Below are 21029 nucleotides of genomic sequence, written 5' to 3'. Positions count from 1 at the left end.
ACTCAGTCATTTAGACTACTGCAACGCACTCTATGATGGCTGCAAAGAGCAAATAATCAAGAAACTTCAGACATCCCAGAACACTGCAGCTAGACTCATATTCGGTAAAACAAAATATGAAAGTGCTAAACCCCTACGAGAAAAGCTTCACTGGCTCCGTCTTAAAGAATGCATCACGTTCAAAATATGTACCCTAGTTCACAAAATCATTCACGGAGTTGCCCCAGCCTACATGTCAGACCTGATAGACTTACCACCCAGGAATGCTAAAAAATCATCCCGCACATTCCTTAATCTTCATTTCCCCAACTGCAAAGGTCTAAAATACAAACTAACGCATGCGTCAACCTTTTCCTACTTGAGCACACAATTCTGGAAAGCGCTGCCGCACAACTTAAAAACGATCTATGAACTAACTTCCGCAAACTACTGAAGACCCATCTCTTTAACAAGGCATACCACAAAGATCAACAAATGTGAACTTCTCCACATATATCCAGAATTGTCTTATAATATTTGCTTGTTATACTACTATCATGCTTTATCATTATCATGTTACCCAAGATCCTTCTGTAATACTAAATGTCTATTTTCTTATATGTAAAAAGAATTGAAGCGGTGCAAAGAAAAGCTACGAGAATAGTATGGGATTTGCGTTACAAGACGTATGAGGAGAGACTTGCTGAACTAAACATGTATACTCTGGAGGAAAGGAGAAATAGAGGTGATATGATACAGACGTTCAAATATTTGAAAGGTATTAATCCACAAACAAACCTTTTCCGGAGATGGGAAGATGGTAGAACGAGAGGACATGAAATGAGATTGAAGGGGGGCAGACTCAAGAAAAATGTCAGGAAGTATTTTTTCACGGAGAGAGTAGTGGATGCTTGGAATGCCCTCCCGCGGGAGGTGGTGGAAATGAAAACGGTAACGGAATTCAAACATGCGTGGGATAAGCATAAAGGAATCCTGTGCCGAAGGAATGGATCCTCAGGAGCTTAGTCAAGATCGGGAGGCGGGGCTGGTGGTTGGGAGGCGGGGATAGTGCTGGGCAGACTTATACGGTCTGTGCCAGAGCCGGTGGTGGGAAGCGGGACTGGTGGTTGGGAGGCAGGGATAGTGCTGGACAGACTTGTACGGTCTGTGCCAGAGCCGGTGGTTGGGAGGCAGGGCTGGTGGTTGGGAGGTGAGGATAGTGCTGGGCAGACTTATACGGTCTGTGCCAGAGCCGGTGGTTGGGAGGAGGGGCTGGTGGTTGGGAGGCGGGGATAGTGCTGGGCAGACTTATACGGTCTGTGCCCTGAAGAGCACAGGTACAAATCAAAGTAGGGTATACACAAAAAGCAGCAAATATGAGTTATCTTGTTGGGCAGACTGGATGGACCGTGCAGGTCTTTTTCTGCCGTCATCTACTATGTTACTACATTTCCACCATTCATGATGTATTGTAAGCCACATTGAGCCTGCAAAGAGGTGGGAAAACGTGGGATACAAATGCAATAAATAATAATAATCTCTCTATATAAAAAGCAACACCAACGTTCTATGAAGCCTCCAGCCGGAAGTGTGAAGGGGGCGAGATATCCGGTTTCCCTATGAGTTTCTGCCTCGCCCTCTCTGTAACACAGTCAGTGAAGGAAAACAGCAGAGCACGAAATCAAATCGCTGGCTCTAACAGTGAAGGACTCAGAGGGGGGAGGGGAGAGAGGCCAGAGTTCAGGGACACACACACTCCCACATGCACACAAAAGAAAACATTCCTAGCCCCCGTTTCATTTGCATCAGAAACGGGGCTTTTTTACTAGTAAATAATAAGAGAACCAGGCACTGCGTTTTTTCAGATCTGCAGTAAACAAAACAATAACACTAACAGACTGGATTACGTGAGAAAAACTTGATCTACTATTCATCACTGAAACATGGATCCATGACCAGAAGGCCCCTATTATCTTAAACCTATGTCCCCCAGGATATAAAATCACCCACTGGACCAGAAAAGAAAAAAAAGAGGAGGGGGCATAGCACTTATATACCGATCTCATCTCACGACTGAAACCACCGCGGAATCCATAACAACCCACCTAGAAATAGCATCAATCAGAATTCACCATAAAATCCTGATCGACCACCTAAATTGTGTACTATTCTACAGGTCACCATGCAACTGGAACGAAAGTCAGATGGACTTTATGGACTTCGTTTCAAATGTATGTATATCCAACTCCAATACACTAATACTAGGAGACATTAACCTTCATTTTGAAGACCCAAACTCTACCAACGCACGAGAATGCAAGGATTTCCTTCATCTATGTGATCTTAGATGGCCACACACGCAAACAACCCATGTGAAGGGTCATACACTAGACCTCATCTCATACAAACTGTCCACCTACCAGAATATAACCATAACACAAACTAGATGGACAGAAACACCATGGTCTGACTGCTACAAATTAAATCTCTCTCTAAAATGGCGGAAAAGGGGCTCGGTCACCACACGAGAACACACAACACACCACGAGAGGCCAAATAGACCCGATTACCTTCTGGTAACAAATATACAACAATGATTGGACAACACAAACAGAATCCATATACTACCTTTCAGAATGGAACAAAAGATGCAGACACATACTAGATGAAATAGCACCCCTACAAACAAGAACTTCACACAGACACAGCTCAATACCATGGCTCAACGAAGAACTAAAAAAACTAAAAACACAAGCAAGGAAACTGGAACGCACGTGGAAAAACAACAAAAAAAAGGACGAACACACACTCAACGCATGGAAACAACAAAGAAAACACAAATACGCAATAAGGAAGACCAAAAGGTCGTACTACAAAACCAAAATTGGACCAGACTACAAAAACACAAATAATTTATACAACCTCGTGAACAAACTACTAGACACAACGCCAGTCACTTCAACCAACACAGACATCCCATCTGCCGACAACCTTGCTAAATATTTCAATGAAAAAATCATAAACTTACAAAAACTATACCTCAGAACAACACGGACATAGAAAACTCCATAAATGGCCTACACCCAACCCCTGGTGAATACCCTGCTGACCAAATATGATCAAACTTCGCTATCCTCAACACCGACACAGTTACTCAGGCGATTAAAAAATACTCCAACAGCCACTGTCAACTGGACACCTGCCCCAGTTACCTCATACAGTCTGCCCTTCACCGTTTCATAGCAGATCTCACATCCCACTTAAACTTTATGCTTCAACAGGGTAGCTACCCTAAAGAGAAAGGCAACATCCTGCTCACCCCAATCCCAAAAGACACCAAGAAAAAATCAAATGACATTACCAACTATTGCCCAGTAGCATCTATCCCATTAGTAGTCAAACTAATGGAAGGACTGGTGACCAAACTCAATGATTACATAAATAAATTCACTATACTTCATGAGTCGCAATCAGGATTTCGACCCCAACATAGCACCGAAACAGTACTACTCACTCTTCTAACCAAATTCAAGCAGGAAATAGCATTAGGCAAGAGCATTCTCCTCCTCCAATTTGACATGTCAAGTGCGTTCGACATGGTTAACCATAACATACTGCTAAGAATCCTAGAATACTTCGGAATCAGTGGCAACACCCTCAACTGGATCAAGGGTTTTCTAACTACAAGAACTTATTAAGTGAAATAAAAAACAAACACATCGCTACCGTGGAAACCAGGTTGCGGAGTGTCGCAAGGATCACCATTATCACCGATCCTCTTCAATCTCATGATGACTCCACTAGCCAAGGCCTTATCCACCCAAGGCCTAAACCCATTTATCTACACTGATGATGTTACACTATACATCCCCTACAAACAGGATTTGGCAGAAATCACCAACGAAATCAAGCTCAGCTTAAACATCATTAACTCACATATCATCCCAATACAATACATACAAACCCACAAACATTAACACCCCAGGCTACACCCTCCCTATCTCAGACAACCTGAAAACTCTCGGAGTGACAATCGACCGTAACCTATCAATAGAGACCCAAGCGAAATCCACCATAAAGAAAATGTTTTTAGCAATGTGGAAACTTAAACGTGTGAAACCATTCTTTCCGAGGGAAATATTCCGCAACCTGATGTAGTCAATGGTCACGCTGACTACTGTAATGGAATCTATGCGGGATGCAAAGATCAAATCATAAAGAACCTTCAAACCGCCCAAAACACAGCAGCCAGACTAATATTTGGAAAAACACGTTTTGACAGTGCCAAACCACTACGAGAAAAACTGCATTGGCTACCAATCAAAGAACACATCACTTTCAAAATCTGCACGACTGTTCACAAAATAATTTATGGCGAGGCACCGGGATACATGACAGATCTCATCGACCTGCCGGCCAGAAACACCACAAAATCTACACGATCATACCTAAACCTCCACTACCGAAGCAACAAAGGACTCAAATACAAATCCATCTACACAACCAGCTTGTCCTATTTAAGCGCATAACTATAGTACACACTGCCAAAAGACCCACGGCACCTCCAAAATGGCGCCCGCTGCCAACTCCGTCAGGCAAAATCATCGCCCCCCCATGCTCGTGCCAGCCTTAGCATCTAGGCAGCATGTGCTGCAAAGCCCCGCTGCTGATCTGTGTTTCCCACAGTGGGAGCAGCGCTTAACCCCTTCAGCAGCCATCAAATACAGAAAACAAAATGGCACCTTCGTGCCAAAACTTACCCCGCACAGAGCACTGTCAGTGGGAACCTCCCCGGAGGAGCTGGGCACCACTCTCACCTCAGTAGACCGAGTCAAATGAGCTTTGGTCAAGCTGCACCGAACCAGGAGCTCTGGAGAAAGCCTCAGAAATTGCCACGCTGTGAAAGAGAGCCTCTCTTTTTTTTTTTTTTTTACTGTGAGGAAAGTTAGAGGCAGGCAGCCACAGAGGAACTCCGGGAGGAGGGGGAATGGGGTAAGGCAGGACAGGGAAAACCAAGTATGCCTTTAAAGTGGGCACCATCAGCCACAATACCCCCTGCTCTACTGGCAAAGCACAGGAGCCACCCGAGGCAGAAATCCAGGAGCTGAGAAAGCAACGTCCACACCTGCTGGGAGATATACTGAAGGCAGAGGGGCCTGGGCGTCCAGGAACACCATGTGCTTTCAGTGTTCTCTATCTGCACCTGCTGGTAGGCGGATACAACTCATCGGTTAATGGATTCATCTGCTGTTGATGACAAGGAAATGGTTGTTTCAAATGAATGCACATCCCTAAAGAGTTTAGGCAACTCGATGAAAATATATACAAATATCCCACGCTAAGAGAGGACAAAGATAAATCAGTATTCACAAATTCAAAAGACTTTGCCTTCTCTTGAGGTGTGTAGGAGAAAAGTATTGAGAGGGGGTAAGTGACCACTGGGGAAGTAAGAGGAGGTGATCACCGATCCCTCCAGTGGTCATCTGGTCAGTTCGGGCACCTTTTTGTGCCTTGGTCATAAGAAAAACTGGACCAGGAAAAGTCGTCTAAACGCTCATTAGGGACGCCCTTTTTTTTCCAAATATGGGTCGAGGATGCCCATGTGTTAGGCATGCCTAAGTCCCGCCTTTGCTATGCCTCCGACACGCCCCCGGGAACTTTGGTTGTCCCCGTGACGGAAAGAAGTTGGGGACGCCCAACATCAGCTTTCGATTATACCAATTTGGGCGAACCTGTGAGGACGCCCATCTTCTGATTTGTGTCGAAAGATGGACGTCCTTCTCTTTCGAAAATAAGACTGATGGTGTACTGCCCCGATGCTGTTCACTGGCTCCCACACCAGGAATACCATTTAACCAACTCTGGAACTATAAGTAAAATCCTAACTCAACACAGTGAAGAAAACAGGCGATTCCTGGTTTCCAGGCACAAAGCACTGCAAGCTCTGACGTTATATTTTAAGAGGCAGGAAAAGCCGCAAGAGGAGACCTAGTTGGGGGGACGGAGAGGGGCCTGGTACCAACAGGTTTAAACCCAAAAGGCTATGAGAGAAAGCCTTTGCCCCAAGAAAAGGCCAAAGCCCACCACAGGAAAGGGGAGAGTTGGAGGAGGGGTTGCAGGAGAGACCTGGCACCACCAGGTTTACACCCAGAAGGCCAATTTATAAAGCTCAACTGAAACCTCATAAAGGAAAAAGAAGCCCACCACAGATCTAGCTGTCATCATTGATGATACACTGAAACCCTTTGTTCAGTGTGCAGTGGCAGCCAAGAAAGCAAACAGAATGCTAGGAATTAAGAATGGAAAACAAAAGACAATATTTTAATGCCTCGGTATCCCTCCACGGTGCAACACACCTTTGATTATTGTATGCAATTCTGGTCATCACATCACAAAACGGAAAGGGAATGGGACTTATATACCGCCTTTCTGTGTTTTTTCCCAACTATATTCAAAGCGATTTACATATTATATACATGTACTTATTTGTACCTGGGACAATGGAGGGTTAAGTGACTTGCCCAGAGTCACAAGGAGCTGCATTGAGAATCGAACCCAGTTCCCCAGGATCAGAGTCCGCTGCACTAACCACTAGGCGACTCCTCCTCCTACTACTATTAAACATTTCTATAGCGCTACTAGACTCACGCAGCGCTGTACAAATTAACATGAAAAGACAATCCCTGCTCAACAGAGCTTACAATCTAAATTGGACAGACGAACAGATAGCTAGGGGTGGGGAAATTGCAGTGGTAGGGGTGATAAGTGAGGGTGTTGAGTAAGAGAGTCATGGTTAGGAGTCAAAAGCAGTAGCAAAGAGGTGGGCTTTAAGCCTAGACTTGAAGACAGCCAGAGACTGAGCCTGACGTACTGGCTCAGGGAATCTATTCCAGGCATAGGGAGCAGCGAGATAGAAGGAACGGAGCCGGGAATTAGCAGTGGGGGAGAAGGGGGACGACAGGAGACATTTACCCAGCGAACGGAGTTCACGGGGAAGAGTGTAGGGAGAGATGAGAGCGGAAAGGTACTGAGGAGCTGCGGAGTGGATGCACTTGTAGGTCAAAAGGACCACACAGCAGAATTAGAAAAGGTACAGAGAAGGGTGACCAAAATAATAAAAGATAGAATGACTTCCTTATGAGGAAAGGCTATAGAGGTTAGGGCTTTTCCGCTTGGAGAAAAAACTGCCGAGGATAAAGGTCTATAAAATAATGAATGGATAGACATGACTAACTTGTTTACTCTTTCCAACAATAAAAGGACAAGAGGACATATAATGAAGTTACTAAACAATATATTTAGAACAAATTGGAGAAAGGATTTCACTCACTCCCTGCATTCAGAGCCCAACCTGACAGGAGCCAGCTTTGTCAGTCTCTTATATGTACAGTGCCTGCTGCCTCCACCTAAAAGGGTTTTAGCAGGTAAGAATTCCACCCGCCCGAACAGAAAAATCCTCATGAGAGATTCTCTCACCTCCTCCCAAGCACAGGTTGCTATGGAGAAGCGAAAAAGATATATTTCACTGACAGCCAGTCTTCAGCACACAGATATAGCTCATCAAAACCGACAGAGAAATCTCACAAACCAAAATGCCGGACTGCTGAAAATCTTACTCCATAGAGCTCCATTGGGATCTTGTGTGGTATAAGTGTATCATGTAAATTTCTACACTGATTGCCAAATCAAGGACACTAGCATTCCAAAGAGCATCTGTACTTCATCTTTGTGTGTGAAGTTGGTAACAAGACAAATTTACACTGACACAAGTATGAGATAAGATCTGTGGGCCTCCTTGGTTGGTGCCAGTACTTGCAGGGAGTGTGTCTGAAATAACTATGGACTTCATTGTTCTCCAGGCCTGGATGTCACCTACTGGACAGGAGGAATGTGTTATCCGATTGGGCCAAAAGAGTCACCTGAGGACAAAAATGTCCACTCTATCAAAAACCACCATATAGTAAACATGGAGGAGCATAATCGAACGCGAATGCCTATCTCCATGGGCTTCTATGTCCGAAAACGGGTACGTGAAGAGGAGGGACAGACCGTATTTTCGAAAAAAATGGACGTCTTTTTTTGTTTTTCAAAAATACGGTTTGTACGGACCAAATTCCATGGATTTGTTTGTTTCTGAGCTGGGCGTTTGTTTGTTTTTTTAGCGATAATGGAAACTAAAAACGCCCAGCTCAATAACGTCCTAATCCGAGCCATTTGGTCGTGGGAGGGGCCAGGATTCGTAGTACATTGGCCCCCCTAACATGCCAGGACACCAACTGGGCACCCTAGAGGTCAGTGCGGTGGACTTCAGAAACAGCTCCCACATGCACAGCTCCCTTACCACTGGTGCTGAGCCCCCAACCCCCCTCCCTCAAAACCCACTACCCACAAATGTACACTACCATAGCTCTTAGGGGTGAAGGGGGCACCTACATGTGGGTATAGCGGGTTTTGGAGGCCTCCCATTTACCAGCACAAGTGTTACAGGTAGGGGGGACGGGCCTGGGTCTGCCTGCCTGAAGTGCACTGCGATACCCACTAAAAGTGCTCCAGGGACCTGCATACACGCAGGCCTCTAGGACTTGTTGCTGCTGTATAACCTTGGCACACCAGTTAACACCTGAAGACTAATCGCTCCGAAAACGTCCTTTATTGGAATAAGCACATTTACTCACAATTAACTGCTGATCAGAGGTTGTGCCCCACTGGCAACGAGCCTCCCTGGTACTGAGATTAGCAGTAGGTCAGAGCTGGCAGAATGCTGTACAATGCCCTCTTTCAGCAACATTCAAAGTAAGAACTAGGTTCTCTAACGTTGCTAACACATAAAAGGGATCTAAAAGTGGCTTACAAAAATGGCCACTACCTCATGGACTACTGGAAACAAAACAGGGCACACTCTGACCCAGTAAGCAGGGGGAAAAAGCACCATGGGAGTAGAGCCTACCAACTACCAACATCGTGAGCATTTAACACAAGCTAGTGGAATCTCGGAGCCCAATACCCTACACCCACCACAATGCATTGCTGATGTGACTCTGCAGTGTGTATAACAGAAAAGGTGTCACACACAGCCCAGAGCCGCTGTCAGAGGACAGAAGACATTCTGCTGTCATGGAGGTGGGTATGGCATTTGTGGCTGGCATAGAGGCTGGAAAAAATGTTTTTGAAGTAGTTTTTTTTTTTGGTGGGAGGGGGTTAGTGTCCACTGGGGGAGTCAGGGGAGGTGATCCCCGATTCCCTCCGGTGGTCATCTGGTCAGTTGGGGCACTTTTTTGGGACTTGGACCTGAAAAAAAAAGGGTCCAAATAAAGCGGACCAAATTCTTGTCAAATACGCCCTTCTTGTTTCGATTATCAGCTAAAGACGCCCATCTCTCCTTGGCCGATAACCACGCCCAACCCTGCCTTCGCCACGCCTCCGACACGCCCCCGTCAACTTTATTCGTCTCTGCGACGGAGTGCAGTTGAAGACGAACAAAATAGGCTTTCGATTATACCGATTTGGGCGCCCACGGGAGAAATACGCCTATCTCCCGATTTGGGTCAAAATATGGGCGTCTTTCTCTTTCGAAAATAAGCTGGATAGTAACATAGTAGATGACGACAGAAAAAGACCTGCCCGGTCCATCCAGTCTGCCCAACAAGATAAGCTCATATGTGCTCCTTTATATGTATACTTGACCTTGATTTGTTTCTGCCATTTTCAGAGCACAGACCGTAGAAGTCTACCCAGCACTAGGCTCACTCTATCAAAAACCACCACCCCTGACACATTCTCCAGGCTTACTGAATCCTCAGGTTTAGTGAGGCAAAAGTGATACCCACTTGCTCCCACCTTGATGATTCCCGCTCTCAAATTAGCGGTGCGACCTCTAGTGGGAATATTGCCGAATTACTGCTAGGGGGTCAGAAGTCCATATACAGTGATGTGAAAAAGTCCTACATCACCTGTGCGATAATGATAACTTTCATCTCTCACCAGCTTTCTGCCCAAATGTAAGGTGGAAAATATTGCATATCATATGCCATTTTCAGAATTCAAGTTTGCATCAGTTGAATGTTTTTCTGATATTTTTCAGTGCCTGTAATGGTTTTTATCCCGCCCATTGGTGTTCCATTAGGAGCTTCTAAATTTGATGCATTTTTGGATTAAAAAGAACCAAAGGTGTTGAGAGTTTTTTGATATTGGCATTGAAGGAAGTGAAACTAGGAAATCAAGTACGCTAGCGTTTAACTATAGAAAAGGTGATTACGACAAAATGAGAAAAATGGTGAAAAAAAGACTGAAAGGAGCAGCTCGCAGAGTAAAAAACTTGCATCAGGCGTGGATGCTGTTTAAAAACACCATCCTGGAGGTTCAGGACAAATATATTCCACGTATTAGAAAAAAGGGAAAAAAGACTAAACGTCAGCCGGCGTGGCTAAACAGTAAGATAAAGGAAATCATTAGAGCCAAAAAACAATCCTTCAGAAAGTGGAGAAGAGAACCAACTGAAAGTAACAGGATAGATCATAAGGAATGCCAAGCCAAATGCAAAGCGGAGATAAGGAGGGCAAAAAAGGACTTTGAGAAGAAATTAGCGTTGGAAGCAAAAATACATAGTAAAAATTTTTTTAGATACATTAAAAGCAGGAAACCAGCCAAAGAGTCGGTTGGGCCGCTGGACGAAAATGGTGTTAAAGGGGCGATCAAGGAGGACAAAGCCGTAGCGGAGAAATTAAATGAATTCTTTGCTTCGGTCTTCACCGAGGAGGATTTGGGGGGGACACCGGTGCCGGAAAGAATATTTGAAGCGGGGGAGTCGGAGAAACTAAACAAATTCTCTGTAACCTTGGAGGATGTAATGGGTCAGTTCAGCAAGCTGAAGAGTAGTAAATCACCGGGACCTGATGGTATTCATCCCAGAGTATTAATAGAACTAAAAAATGAACTTGCGGAGCTACTGTTAGAAATATGCAATCTGTCCCTAAAATCGAGTGTAGTACCGGAAGATTGGAGGGTAGCCAATGTTACTCCGATTTTTAAGAAGGGTTCCAGAGGAGATCCGGGAAATTATAGACCGGTGAGTCTGACGTCGGTGCCGGGCAAGATGGTGGAGGCTATTATTAAGAATAAAATTGCAGAGCATATACAAAAACATGGACTGATGAGACAAAGTCAGCACGGATTTAGTGAAGGGTAGTCTTGCCTCACCAATCTAATGCATTTTTTTGAGGGGGTAAGCAAACATGTGGACAATGGGGAGCCGGTTGATATTGTATATCTGGATTTTCAGAAGGCGTTTGACAAAGTGCCGCACGAAAGACTCCTGAAGAAATTGCAGAGTCATGGAATCGGAGGTAGGGTATTATTATGGATTAAGAACTGGTTGAAAGATAGGAAGCAGAGAGTAGGATTGCGTGGCCAGTATTCTCAGTGGAGGAGGGTAGTTAGTGGGGTCCCGCAGGGGTCTGTGCTGGGTCCGTTGCTTTTTAATGTATTTATAAATGACCTAGAGATGGGAATAACTAGTGAGGTAATTAAATTCGCCGATGACACAAAATTATTCAGGGTCGTCAAGTCGCAGGAGGAATGTGAACGATTACAGGAGGACCTTGCGAGACTGGGAGAATGGGCGTGCAAGTGGCAGATGAAGTTCAATGTTGACAAGTGCAAAGTGATGCATGTGGGTAAGAGGAACCCGAATTATAGCTACGTCTTGCAAGGTTCCGCGTTAGGAGTTACGGATCAAGAAAGGGATCTGGGTGTCGTCGTCGATGATACGCTGAAACCTTCTGCTCAGTGTGCTGCTGCGGCTAGGAAAGCGAATAGAATATTGGGTGTTATTAGGAAGGGTATGGAGTCCAGGTGTGCGGATGTTATAATGCCGTTGTATCGCTCCATGGTGCGACCGCACCTGGAGTATTGTGTTCAGTACTGGTCTCCGTATCTCAAAAAAGATATAGTAGAATTGGAAAAGGTACAGCGAAGGGCGACGAAAATGATAGTGGGGATGGGACGACTTTCCTATGAAGAGAGGCTGAGAAGGCTAGGGCTTTTCAGCTTGGAGAAGAGACGGCTGAGGGGAGATATGATAGAAGTGTATAAAATAATGAGTGGAATGGATCGGGTGGATGTGAAGCGACTGTTCACGCTATCCAAAAATACTAGGACTAGAGGGCATGAGTTGAAGCTACAGTGTGGTAAATTTAAAACGAATCGGAGAAAATTTTTCTTCACCCAACGTGTAATTAGACTCTGGAATTCGTTGCCGGAGAACGTGGTACGGGCGGTTAGCTTGACGGAGTTTAAAAAGGGGTTAGATAGATTCCTAAAGGACAAGTCCATAGACCGCTATTAAATGGACTTGGAAAAATTCCGCATTTTTAGGTATAACTTGTCTGGAATGTTTTTACGTTTGGGGAGCGTGCCAGGTGCCCTTGACCTGGATTGGCCACTGTCGGTGACAGGATGCTGGGCTAGATGGACCTTTGGTCTTTCCCAGTATGGCACTACTTATGTACTTATGCTTTAGTTTATAGCCAAGTATTAAAGCTGATAAATTGTTTCAAACGATCCTTTTCAGGGCCACAGAATTAATACAAAAAATAATTAATAAAAAAGTAAAAGTGCTACGCTAACACTTGAACTTGTGATCTATATAACACACTTAGCATCATACTATACATGGCTCAGAAAATAGGACAGACGGCATTAAATAAAAAATGTCAATGCTAAGTACGTGCAAAATTGAATTTACAACTTATGAACTTTCAACTTACTTATGAACTTAATAATATATATGAATTTGGTTTCATTAACTCATAGAAGAAAGAGAAATAAACGAAAACATGATTTTCTGAACAGGTGATGCAGGACTTTTTCACACCACTGTATGGGCATTTTCCTGCAGGGCTTTTGGCTATATATGGACATTAGCATTATAGGCCCACCCAGGAAACTCTAACCTGTATTTCAATTAACAGACGGTAAACATCGACACAGCTGTATTTCAAGTAACTTTCACTGTTTACACAGTTTAAACACTGTCATGAAAAAATATTTTGCTTAATATACTTGACTGGTTTTAACAGGAGATATCTACTGGAGCTTATTTTTACCTAGGACTAATATGTACCAGTTTGTGAGGAGAGACTATCAATTGCTGGCTATTTGTTTTCTGATGTGATCAATTTGAGTGTGACAGTGATTCTACATAATTTTATTTTTGAGCATTAACATATTTGATTTTCTGTGTGACTTTTTGCTCTTTGTTTGCATTTTGGCTTTAAAATGATGTCCTAATACTGCTAATAAAAACAGGAAATTATCCCTTACCCAGCGAGATCAGTGTCTGATAATTCTCCTTCATCACCTCCCTGTAAAGTTCCTTCTGCTCTTCATCTAAATACTCCCACTCCTCCTGGGAGAAAGAGACAGTGATGTCCTCAAATGTCACCTCCATCTGAAATGCAAACCAGAAACTCACTCAGCATCTTTTGCATCGTGTCCATCAGGAGCACCAATGATAGCGTTCATTGGGGAAGAAAACGTTTGCTAAATGCATATAATTTAGAATTACATAACACACAATCCCACAGGATTATATATAAGACCAACAAATACAGGGGCTCAACAGAGCCGAGGGAGAGCTGTCTCTATGTACTGTTTTTATTTACCCCTCTCTAGACCCCCGTTGGACCCTTGCCCACGGAGGTGAAGAGAGGGTTTCAGAAGGCTCAAAATAAGACTGTCAAATAGTATCTCAGCTTTCTGACTTCTAATATCTAAGAGCATCTTTGTGTATCTACTCTCCCACATGTGTAAATGGGTAGGAGTTTCCTTGCTTATGTGGATATTATAGAGAATAATCTGTCTGTGTAGGTGTATTAAAAGAAATAAGTATGTAACCAAGAAATAGATACAGACAAGGGAGATAGATGCTAAAATTGATCTTTATTCTTACCCAATGCAAATTCAATCAAGCTGGCACGCTCATCAGTCAAAGTCTCAGGTTGACCGACCGTAGTTCTGCCCTCTGGGTAGAGTTGGGGAAATCTCCAAACTCCTCCCAGATTGGCATTTCTTAAATACCCTCTCCTCACTCATTAGACCCAATGGGCGCACATTTTTTTTATATATGAATCATATTTTTCTGACATTTAGCTTAACCGCAGATCGGAAGCCCATCTCCCTCCCTTCTACCTATTTCTCAATAACTGTCACATCCTGAGTTGTAAACAACCCTTCTAAAATGCAGAGACAAGCATCCATATTTCATGAAAAGGACTCCATCTTATAAAAAGGGACTCCATTTTCTTGACCTAACTCTTTACTATTCCAGCCATTTATGCCTAGGGTTACCATTCGTCCGGATTTCCCCGGACATGTCCTCTTTTTGAGGGCGCTGTCGGGAGTCCGGGCGGATTTGTTAATTTGCTGGCTTTGTCCGGGTTTTTTCTTCTACGAGACTAGTCCTGACTCCTCCCATCCGTCGTCCTCCTGCCTATGCACGCAAGCGACGTGCAGCGTGCTTGCCAGCCTGCCCCACTCAGCTGATGTTTGTAAATAATGATCCTCCTCCCTCCCTCCGTCCACGGTCTGCAGTCTTGTGAGGGAGAAATGCGCTCCTGTAATACGATCTCTTCTTGAAAGCCTGGCAAGGCAGCGTGCTGCAGACAGAAGCTGTATCAATAAGGAGCTCTGTTCCTCTCCGAAAAGGGCTTCCTGAGCTGCCTTTGATTTGCAGATTCCCTAAAGGGAGGGCCTTGTAGGAGAAGTTGCTCAGCTCAGGTTTTGGCGGCACTTCTGACTGACTGGCTTTCAAACTATCGTTTCTTGTGCTTTTTTTTGAGCTCCTGTATCTGAGTTTTCTTCCGTTTTCTTCCAATTGCAGGAATAGTAAAGAGTGTTGTTGGGTTTTTTTTTTTCTTGGACGAGAGGTGCCTCGGTGACAGCAGCTTTAAGAATGAAGTTATCATTTACAGGAGCGTAAGAGGTAGAGTCTCCACATTAATGCATGCATATATTTACAAAACTGTATGTGTACTTGTGCACATAGGTAGATTAATGTGAAATGGGAGGCAATTACTCATTGTTATTTCTCTGTAATGTTCCCCAGCTCTAAAAGGAAGGTTGACAATTAAAGATTTAGATAAAGAGTATACCTGTAACGTCATTGAGAACCTCATTTTAAGCACCTCTTTAACTTTCTGAAATTCTTTTAAATGACTGTGACACCTTTACCAACTTATCCTGGAATTGTGGTGAAACGGAAAGATATAGAAATATTTATGAAAATAGCAGTAGAAGATTTTGGACAGTGTATTCCTGCCTCTTGGAATGAAACTCTTTGGAGACAAGACTCTAAACAGCCTCTTATTCCTTAATATTTCTGGTGTTTTACCTTGTCTATGATATACTTTACTCTGGGGTTCCTCAGGGGTCTGTGCTAGGACCTCTGCTTTTTAACATATTTATAAATGATTTGGGAGTAACTAGCAAGGTAATTAAATTTGCTGATAACACAAAGTTATTCAAAGTCGTTAACTCACGACAGGATTGGGAAAAATTACAAGAGGACCTTACGAGACTGGGCGGCTAAATGGCAGATGACGTTTAATGTGAGCAAGTGCAAGGTGATGCACGTGGGGAAAAAAGAACCCGAATTATAGCTACGTAATGCAAGGTTCCACGTTAGGAGTTACGGACCAAGAAAGGGATTTGGGTGTCATCGTCGATAATACACTGAAACCTTCTGCTCAGTGTGCTGCTGCGGCTAGGAAAGCGAATAGAATGTTGGGTATCATTAGGAAAGGTATGGATGTTATAATGTCGTTGTATCGCTCCATGGTGCGACCGCACCTTGAGTATTGTGTTCAATTCTGGTCGCCGCATTTCAAGAAATATATAATAGAATTGGAAAAGGTGCAGCGAAGGGCGACTAAAATGATAGTGGGGATGGGACGACTTCCCTATGAAGAAAGACTAAGGAGGCTAGGGCTTTTCAGCTTGGAGAAGAGACGGCTGAGGGGAGGGAAACATAATAGAGGTATATAAAATATTGAGTGGAGTGGAACAGGTGGATGTGAAGCGTCTGTTCACGCTTTCCAAAAATACTAGGACAAGGGGGCATGCGATGAAACTACAGTGTAGTAAATTTAAAACAAATCAGAGAAAGTTTTTCTTCACCCAACGCATAATTAAACTCTGGAATTCGTTGCCGGAGAACGTGGTGATCCGAAAGGGACGTGTGGGCGGGGCAGGGGGCGTGGTGAGGGTGGAGCAAGGGGCGTGACATGTGTCCTCTTTTTCAGAGGACAAAATATGGTAACCCTATTTATGCCTTCATCTTGGCCCTTACACTGTTTTTAGATGTTACACTAGATCCTGATAAGGCTTGCCAGCCGGCCCCTGCTTCAGCAAGTACTCAGCTGCAAAGCCATCATCAGATTTACTGGCTTAGTCAGTGCTTCTTAGCAGCCTAGGCTATAGAGCTCGGCCCACCACTATTCCAGTGGAGGGGCCTCTAGTTGTAACACATATTAACAGTACATACTTTGTAGTCACAGAGCAGACTTCCAGTAACTAGAAACCAGTTACACACAGAACCTGGGACACAAAATCTGCCAGGGGCAATGTGTCCAAACAGGAGCCCTGATCTCTCTCATTCTCCATAGCAGTGTCTCAAGGTGTCACTCCCTACCCCTGGGTCTACTTCAGTCCGGACCGTGCAGCAGTGCTTGTCTTCATTTCCCTGTCATTTTGTTATAATCGCCTACCTGAGCAGAAGCCCTTTTAGGCATTTTATGCTCTGTTTTTGTAGTCTGCAGGGGGAAGAAACAGCAAAAACTTAGATTTAGAGCAGTAAGTTCCTGGTTAACCTGGAACAAAGAAAAGGCTCAGCGACACGTCCGCTTCCAGCTCTGCAGTGTGCACACACTGATGACATCACAAGGAGGGGCGGCGCTTTACACAGAGCTCAGTCGGGGGACTTTTTTTCTGGGATCTACTCCGTTTAGTGCTGATTGGTCAGAATGATCCATGGGGCGGGTAGACTAGAAGTGCCCGCCCCTATCACGTGCAAAACAAGAAAAAGAAAAGCGTGTTTCAGCCGGGATAGAGCTCAAATTTCCTCCTCTTCCCGCTCCCATGACTATTCTTGACTACAGTTTTAGGCTCCGTCTATCTAGCCACACAGCTGAAGTGACTCCACGGTGACGTCACCGACTCTGCCAAAGCACAGAAAACTGAAGAGCTCTCTGCGCATGTCCCTGCCTTCCCGCCACTACAGGCACTATGTATATATTGCACAATCAGTCCCGACCCCCTGGCCCCTTCATATAATTTATTTTCTTTATTCATCCCGGTGTGCTTCATGCCTCGTCAATTTTCTGACTACAATTCTATCGTCTCCGGTGTTTTAGAAGCAACGTATGATATAGCAATGCAGCTTGTCAGAAGATGTTCACAAGTTTACCATTACTTCAGGAAATTTTCAAGTCTTCCCTTGTCATGTAAATAGCTTGCTACTCCTACGGATTCTGTTAACCAGGGTTGCCAGGTGGAACATTTTTTTCCCACCCAATCCAGCCTAAAAACAGCCCAAAACCCGCCCAAACTCAAACCCCGCCCCTGACACCCCCACCCCCGTGTCATCACCCCTGCCCCCGCCGTCATCAACCCCGCCCCCGCTGTCACCGGCCCCGCCTCCCCCGTCATCGGCCCCGCCCAGAACATCACTAAACCCGCCCAAAACGTCACTAACCCCGCCCCCGCGGCCGAAAAAACCACCCGAAAAACCGCGGAAAAGAAAAAAGCCCAAAAAACCGCAAAAATTTCCTGCGGCGGGTTGCGGAAAACCGCCCACCTGGCAACACTGCTGTTAACCCTCCCGCTCTAACGCCGGGGGGGGGGGGGGGGTCAGGATCAGGTTACTCCTGCATTGGCTTTGCCACTCTTACCGATTCTGTTCACCCTCCTGCTCTAGCGCCTGGGGGTCAGGCTCAGGTTCTTCCTGCAATACACAGTATGTCCGGCGCAGTGCATGCCACTGACATGGAGGCAACCAGAGCCATGCACGATATACTGCAACATCACTCTTGATGCTGATACCGACTTCGAGCAAACATCAAAGACTTTTGGAGTTCAACCTGACAGTGCCACTCTTACCGAGGTGGAGGGGGGGAGCACAGTTTAGCCCGCCACCAACCCCACTACCACCAGGTATCTTTGCTGGCAGGGGTCCCCAACCCCCACCAGCCGAAGTCTTCAGTGCCAGTCTCCGGAGACCGGCACTGAAGAAGACTTTGGCTGGCGGGGGTTGGGGACGTCAGGACTCACAGAAACAGATCAGCGAACGTGCCGCAGACCGGCGCTGAAGAAGGCTTTGGCGGGGGTTGGGGACCCCAGGATGTCAGGACTCACAGAAACAGATCAGCGAAAGTGCCGGAGATCGGTGCTGAAGACTTCGACTGGTGGGGGTTGGGGACCCCCGCCAGCAAAGGTACCTGGCGGCGGCGGCGGAAGGAGGAATTGAAAGTGGCGGGGGAGGGTCGGCGGTGGGCTCGAAAGTAGATGTGGCCAGGGCTAAATCTGTAGGGACCCATGCCCCTGTGGCCCCACCTAGCTACACCCCTGGTTCAGGATCAGGTTCCTCTTACAATACTCACTAAGTCCGGCACTGACCATGTCGTCAACATGAGGCTACTGGAGCCATGCAGAATGCATTTTTCAACAACATGACGACTCCTCAAAGCCAATACCATCTTCCAGCAAACATCAAAGACCCTCTGGTTTTTTAACTTTTAAAGTGCCAGTGCCTGTCATAGTACTGATGAAACAGCAATGCTCTCTTACCAGAATATGAGTTCAAGACCCAAGCAGTGCTAGTTCTCGTGAGTGAACTGACATGCACAACTCCAATATATACCCTGCCAACTCAGACAGGGCAGGCCCAGGAGGGAGGAGGGACGACGGAGACTGCAGAGGAGACGATCAGCTGTTCTTCCCTGTGCAGCGCCCTCACATAGAGGTGAGAGGCGCTGCACGGCCCGGTAACAAGGAGGGGGGCACCGGTGGAGGGGGGAACGGCGGCGACGACTTCAGGGAGGGGGTGTGGCACGGGGTGGAGAATAGCGGGAGGCGGAACTGGGAAGAAAAAGAAGGGAGGGCGAGCCGGGGCAGCTTAAACTTTGGATTTTTGACAAGTGGGGAGCAGCGGCGACCTCGGGCGGTGGGGGGGGGGGGGCAAGGATGCTCATAAAGGATGCTCCTGACGAGCGCCTTTGCCCCCTCCCGAAACACACATGTTTTGGGGTTTTTTTGTTTTGTTTTGACATTTTGGGACATGCGCAGAGCAGCCAGCATAACGCTTGGCTGCTCTGCACATGCCTTACGGGCCGATTACGGACGTTTTTACCGAAGGGTTAGTGAATACAAGTGAGCTGCAACGAACAGCTCATTTGCATTCCCTATCCTTCGTGCATTCTTCGTTTCTTTACATTCAGTAACTTCTTTAACGTTTTACATTTTTTTACGTACGGTTGATGCATCTGGGCCTTGATGTGCCTGTTTGTTCTCGGTCAACAGCAACGCACACCAATTAGTGCTGCTGTTTTTCTTTTGTGTTGTACCTTCTCTAAAGATAATTGATCTACTCATTCAGTCTGGTTTTACTGTTTTTATCAGAGGGTTTCAGCCTCTTCTTGGTGTGTTTCTGCTTTCTAGACACGCATGCTATCTAAATACAAGACTTGTCTAAAGCTCAAATAAGTCAGATACAACTGTACTTCAGCTGTTTACTTAATTCTTTCTTCGGCAAGTCACCAATCTGAATGAATTGCTTTGTTCCTTAACAGGCTGATTGCAGAGTAATTTAGAAGTTGGCAGGTTAACTCTCAGTAACTTCTCCCAAATTTATGTTTTATTACAGAGGGCCTGCTTCTTCTACAACTAAAGCCTTTTATCAGATACTTTCTTCCTACAGTAACCACTACTGATCTGTAGTGTAATGGTTAGAGCATCTGCCTACTAAAGATCTAAATACTGAAACTCAAAACTGGGGGGGGGGTTCATGTTCTGCTGTCACTGTCATAATATTTTTATTAGTAATAGTATTTAATAAAATATTGACTAATTTTTCTTGTCAAATCCCCTTTGGGTGTGGAGTTTTCTGCAGAATTATTTATAAGTAATTCTGCATTCCAACACTAGGGGGTTTGTTACATAAAGATTTGTTCTGTTTTTCACAACATTGTTGGTTTCTTAACCTGTGACTTTTTTCCAATAAAATAAAAATGAACCATGTAGATTAAAGCTTTCTCAAATGGATGGGGTGGACTATCAACATTTTTTGTGTGACCTACTTCACTTTCCTACCTGGCTGTCTTCAAATCTAGGCCAAAACCTCACCTTTTTTTATGCTGTTTTTAACTCCTAACCCTTGCTTGTTCAGTACCTGTGTTTTCTCATTCCCACTTTAGTAATTCCCTCATCCCTTATTTGTCCTGTTTGTCTGTTCTAATTAGATTGTAAGCTCTGTCGAGCAGGGACTATCTGTTCATGTGTACAGCGCTGCATACGTCTAGTAGCGCTATAGAAATTATAAGTAGTAGTAAGTGGAGTAGTACGTACAGGTTACCCTCTTCTTCCGAACTCAATGTATGTATTTCCTAAGCACACACATGGATCACTCCTTTATATTTGCTGCTCATATGGTAGTCTATTATTGTGCTTCATTATAAATTTCTATCATATTGGATAATCTGTTCGAGCCATTCAGGAAAAAACAAAGACAGTCACACCTCCTTCAGTCAATCCTTGACCACTTTGAAGGTTGATGAACCTTATGCATTACCCAGCTCTTCCTAACTGCAATTAAGCAGTTTCTGAAGTACCACTGGTGTAATTTTATTGCTGTTTCATCTAACCCTGACACCATTGATGGCATACTGGCCATAGCTATTCCTTTTGCATTCTTCCTCTCGGACATTGTCTTCTCTATTTCAGGGTGCTGATAATTACTCAGAATCGCTATTAACTCAACTTCATTCATTCACCACTATGAC

At 44.9% G+C, this 21029-nt stretch overlaps 1 protein-coding gene across 1 annotated transcript in view; it reads right to left on the bottom strand.

Moving 5' to 3' along the window:
• LOC115461310 (gastrula zinc finger protein XlCGF26.1-like) overlaps positions 1–16883 on the bottom strand; it is a 56080-nt gene extending 39197 nt beyond the window's left edge. Inside the window, exons 1-2 of the mRNA XM_030191060.1 lie at positions 16743–16883; positions 13300–13426 (exon numbers count right to left, since the gene is read on the bottom strand). Of these exons, the coding sequence (XP_030046920.1) occupies positions 13300–13426; positions 16743–16766 (151 nt within the window). The 5' untranslated portion in view covers positions 16767–16883. The remainder of the gene's footprint in view (positions 1–13299; positions 13427–16742) is intronic.
• Positions 16884–21029: the final 4146 nt, after the last annotated feature.

The sequence above is a fragment of the Microcaecilia unicolor genome, chromosome 1, assembly GCF_901765095.1.
Source record: "Microcaecilia unicolor chromosome 1, aMicUni1.1, whole genome shotgun sequence".
Taxonomy (NCBI): Eukaryota; Metazoa; Chordata; class Amphibia; order Gymnophiona; family Siphonopidae; genus Microcaecilia; species Microcaecilia unicolor.
Note: the sequence above shows the minus strand (reverse complement) of the source record. Positions and strands in the feature narration are given on the sequence as shown.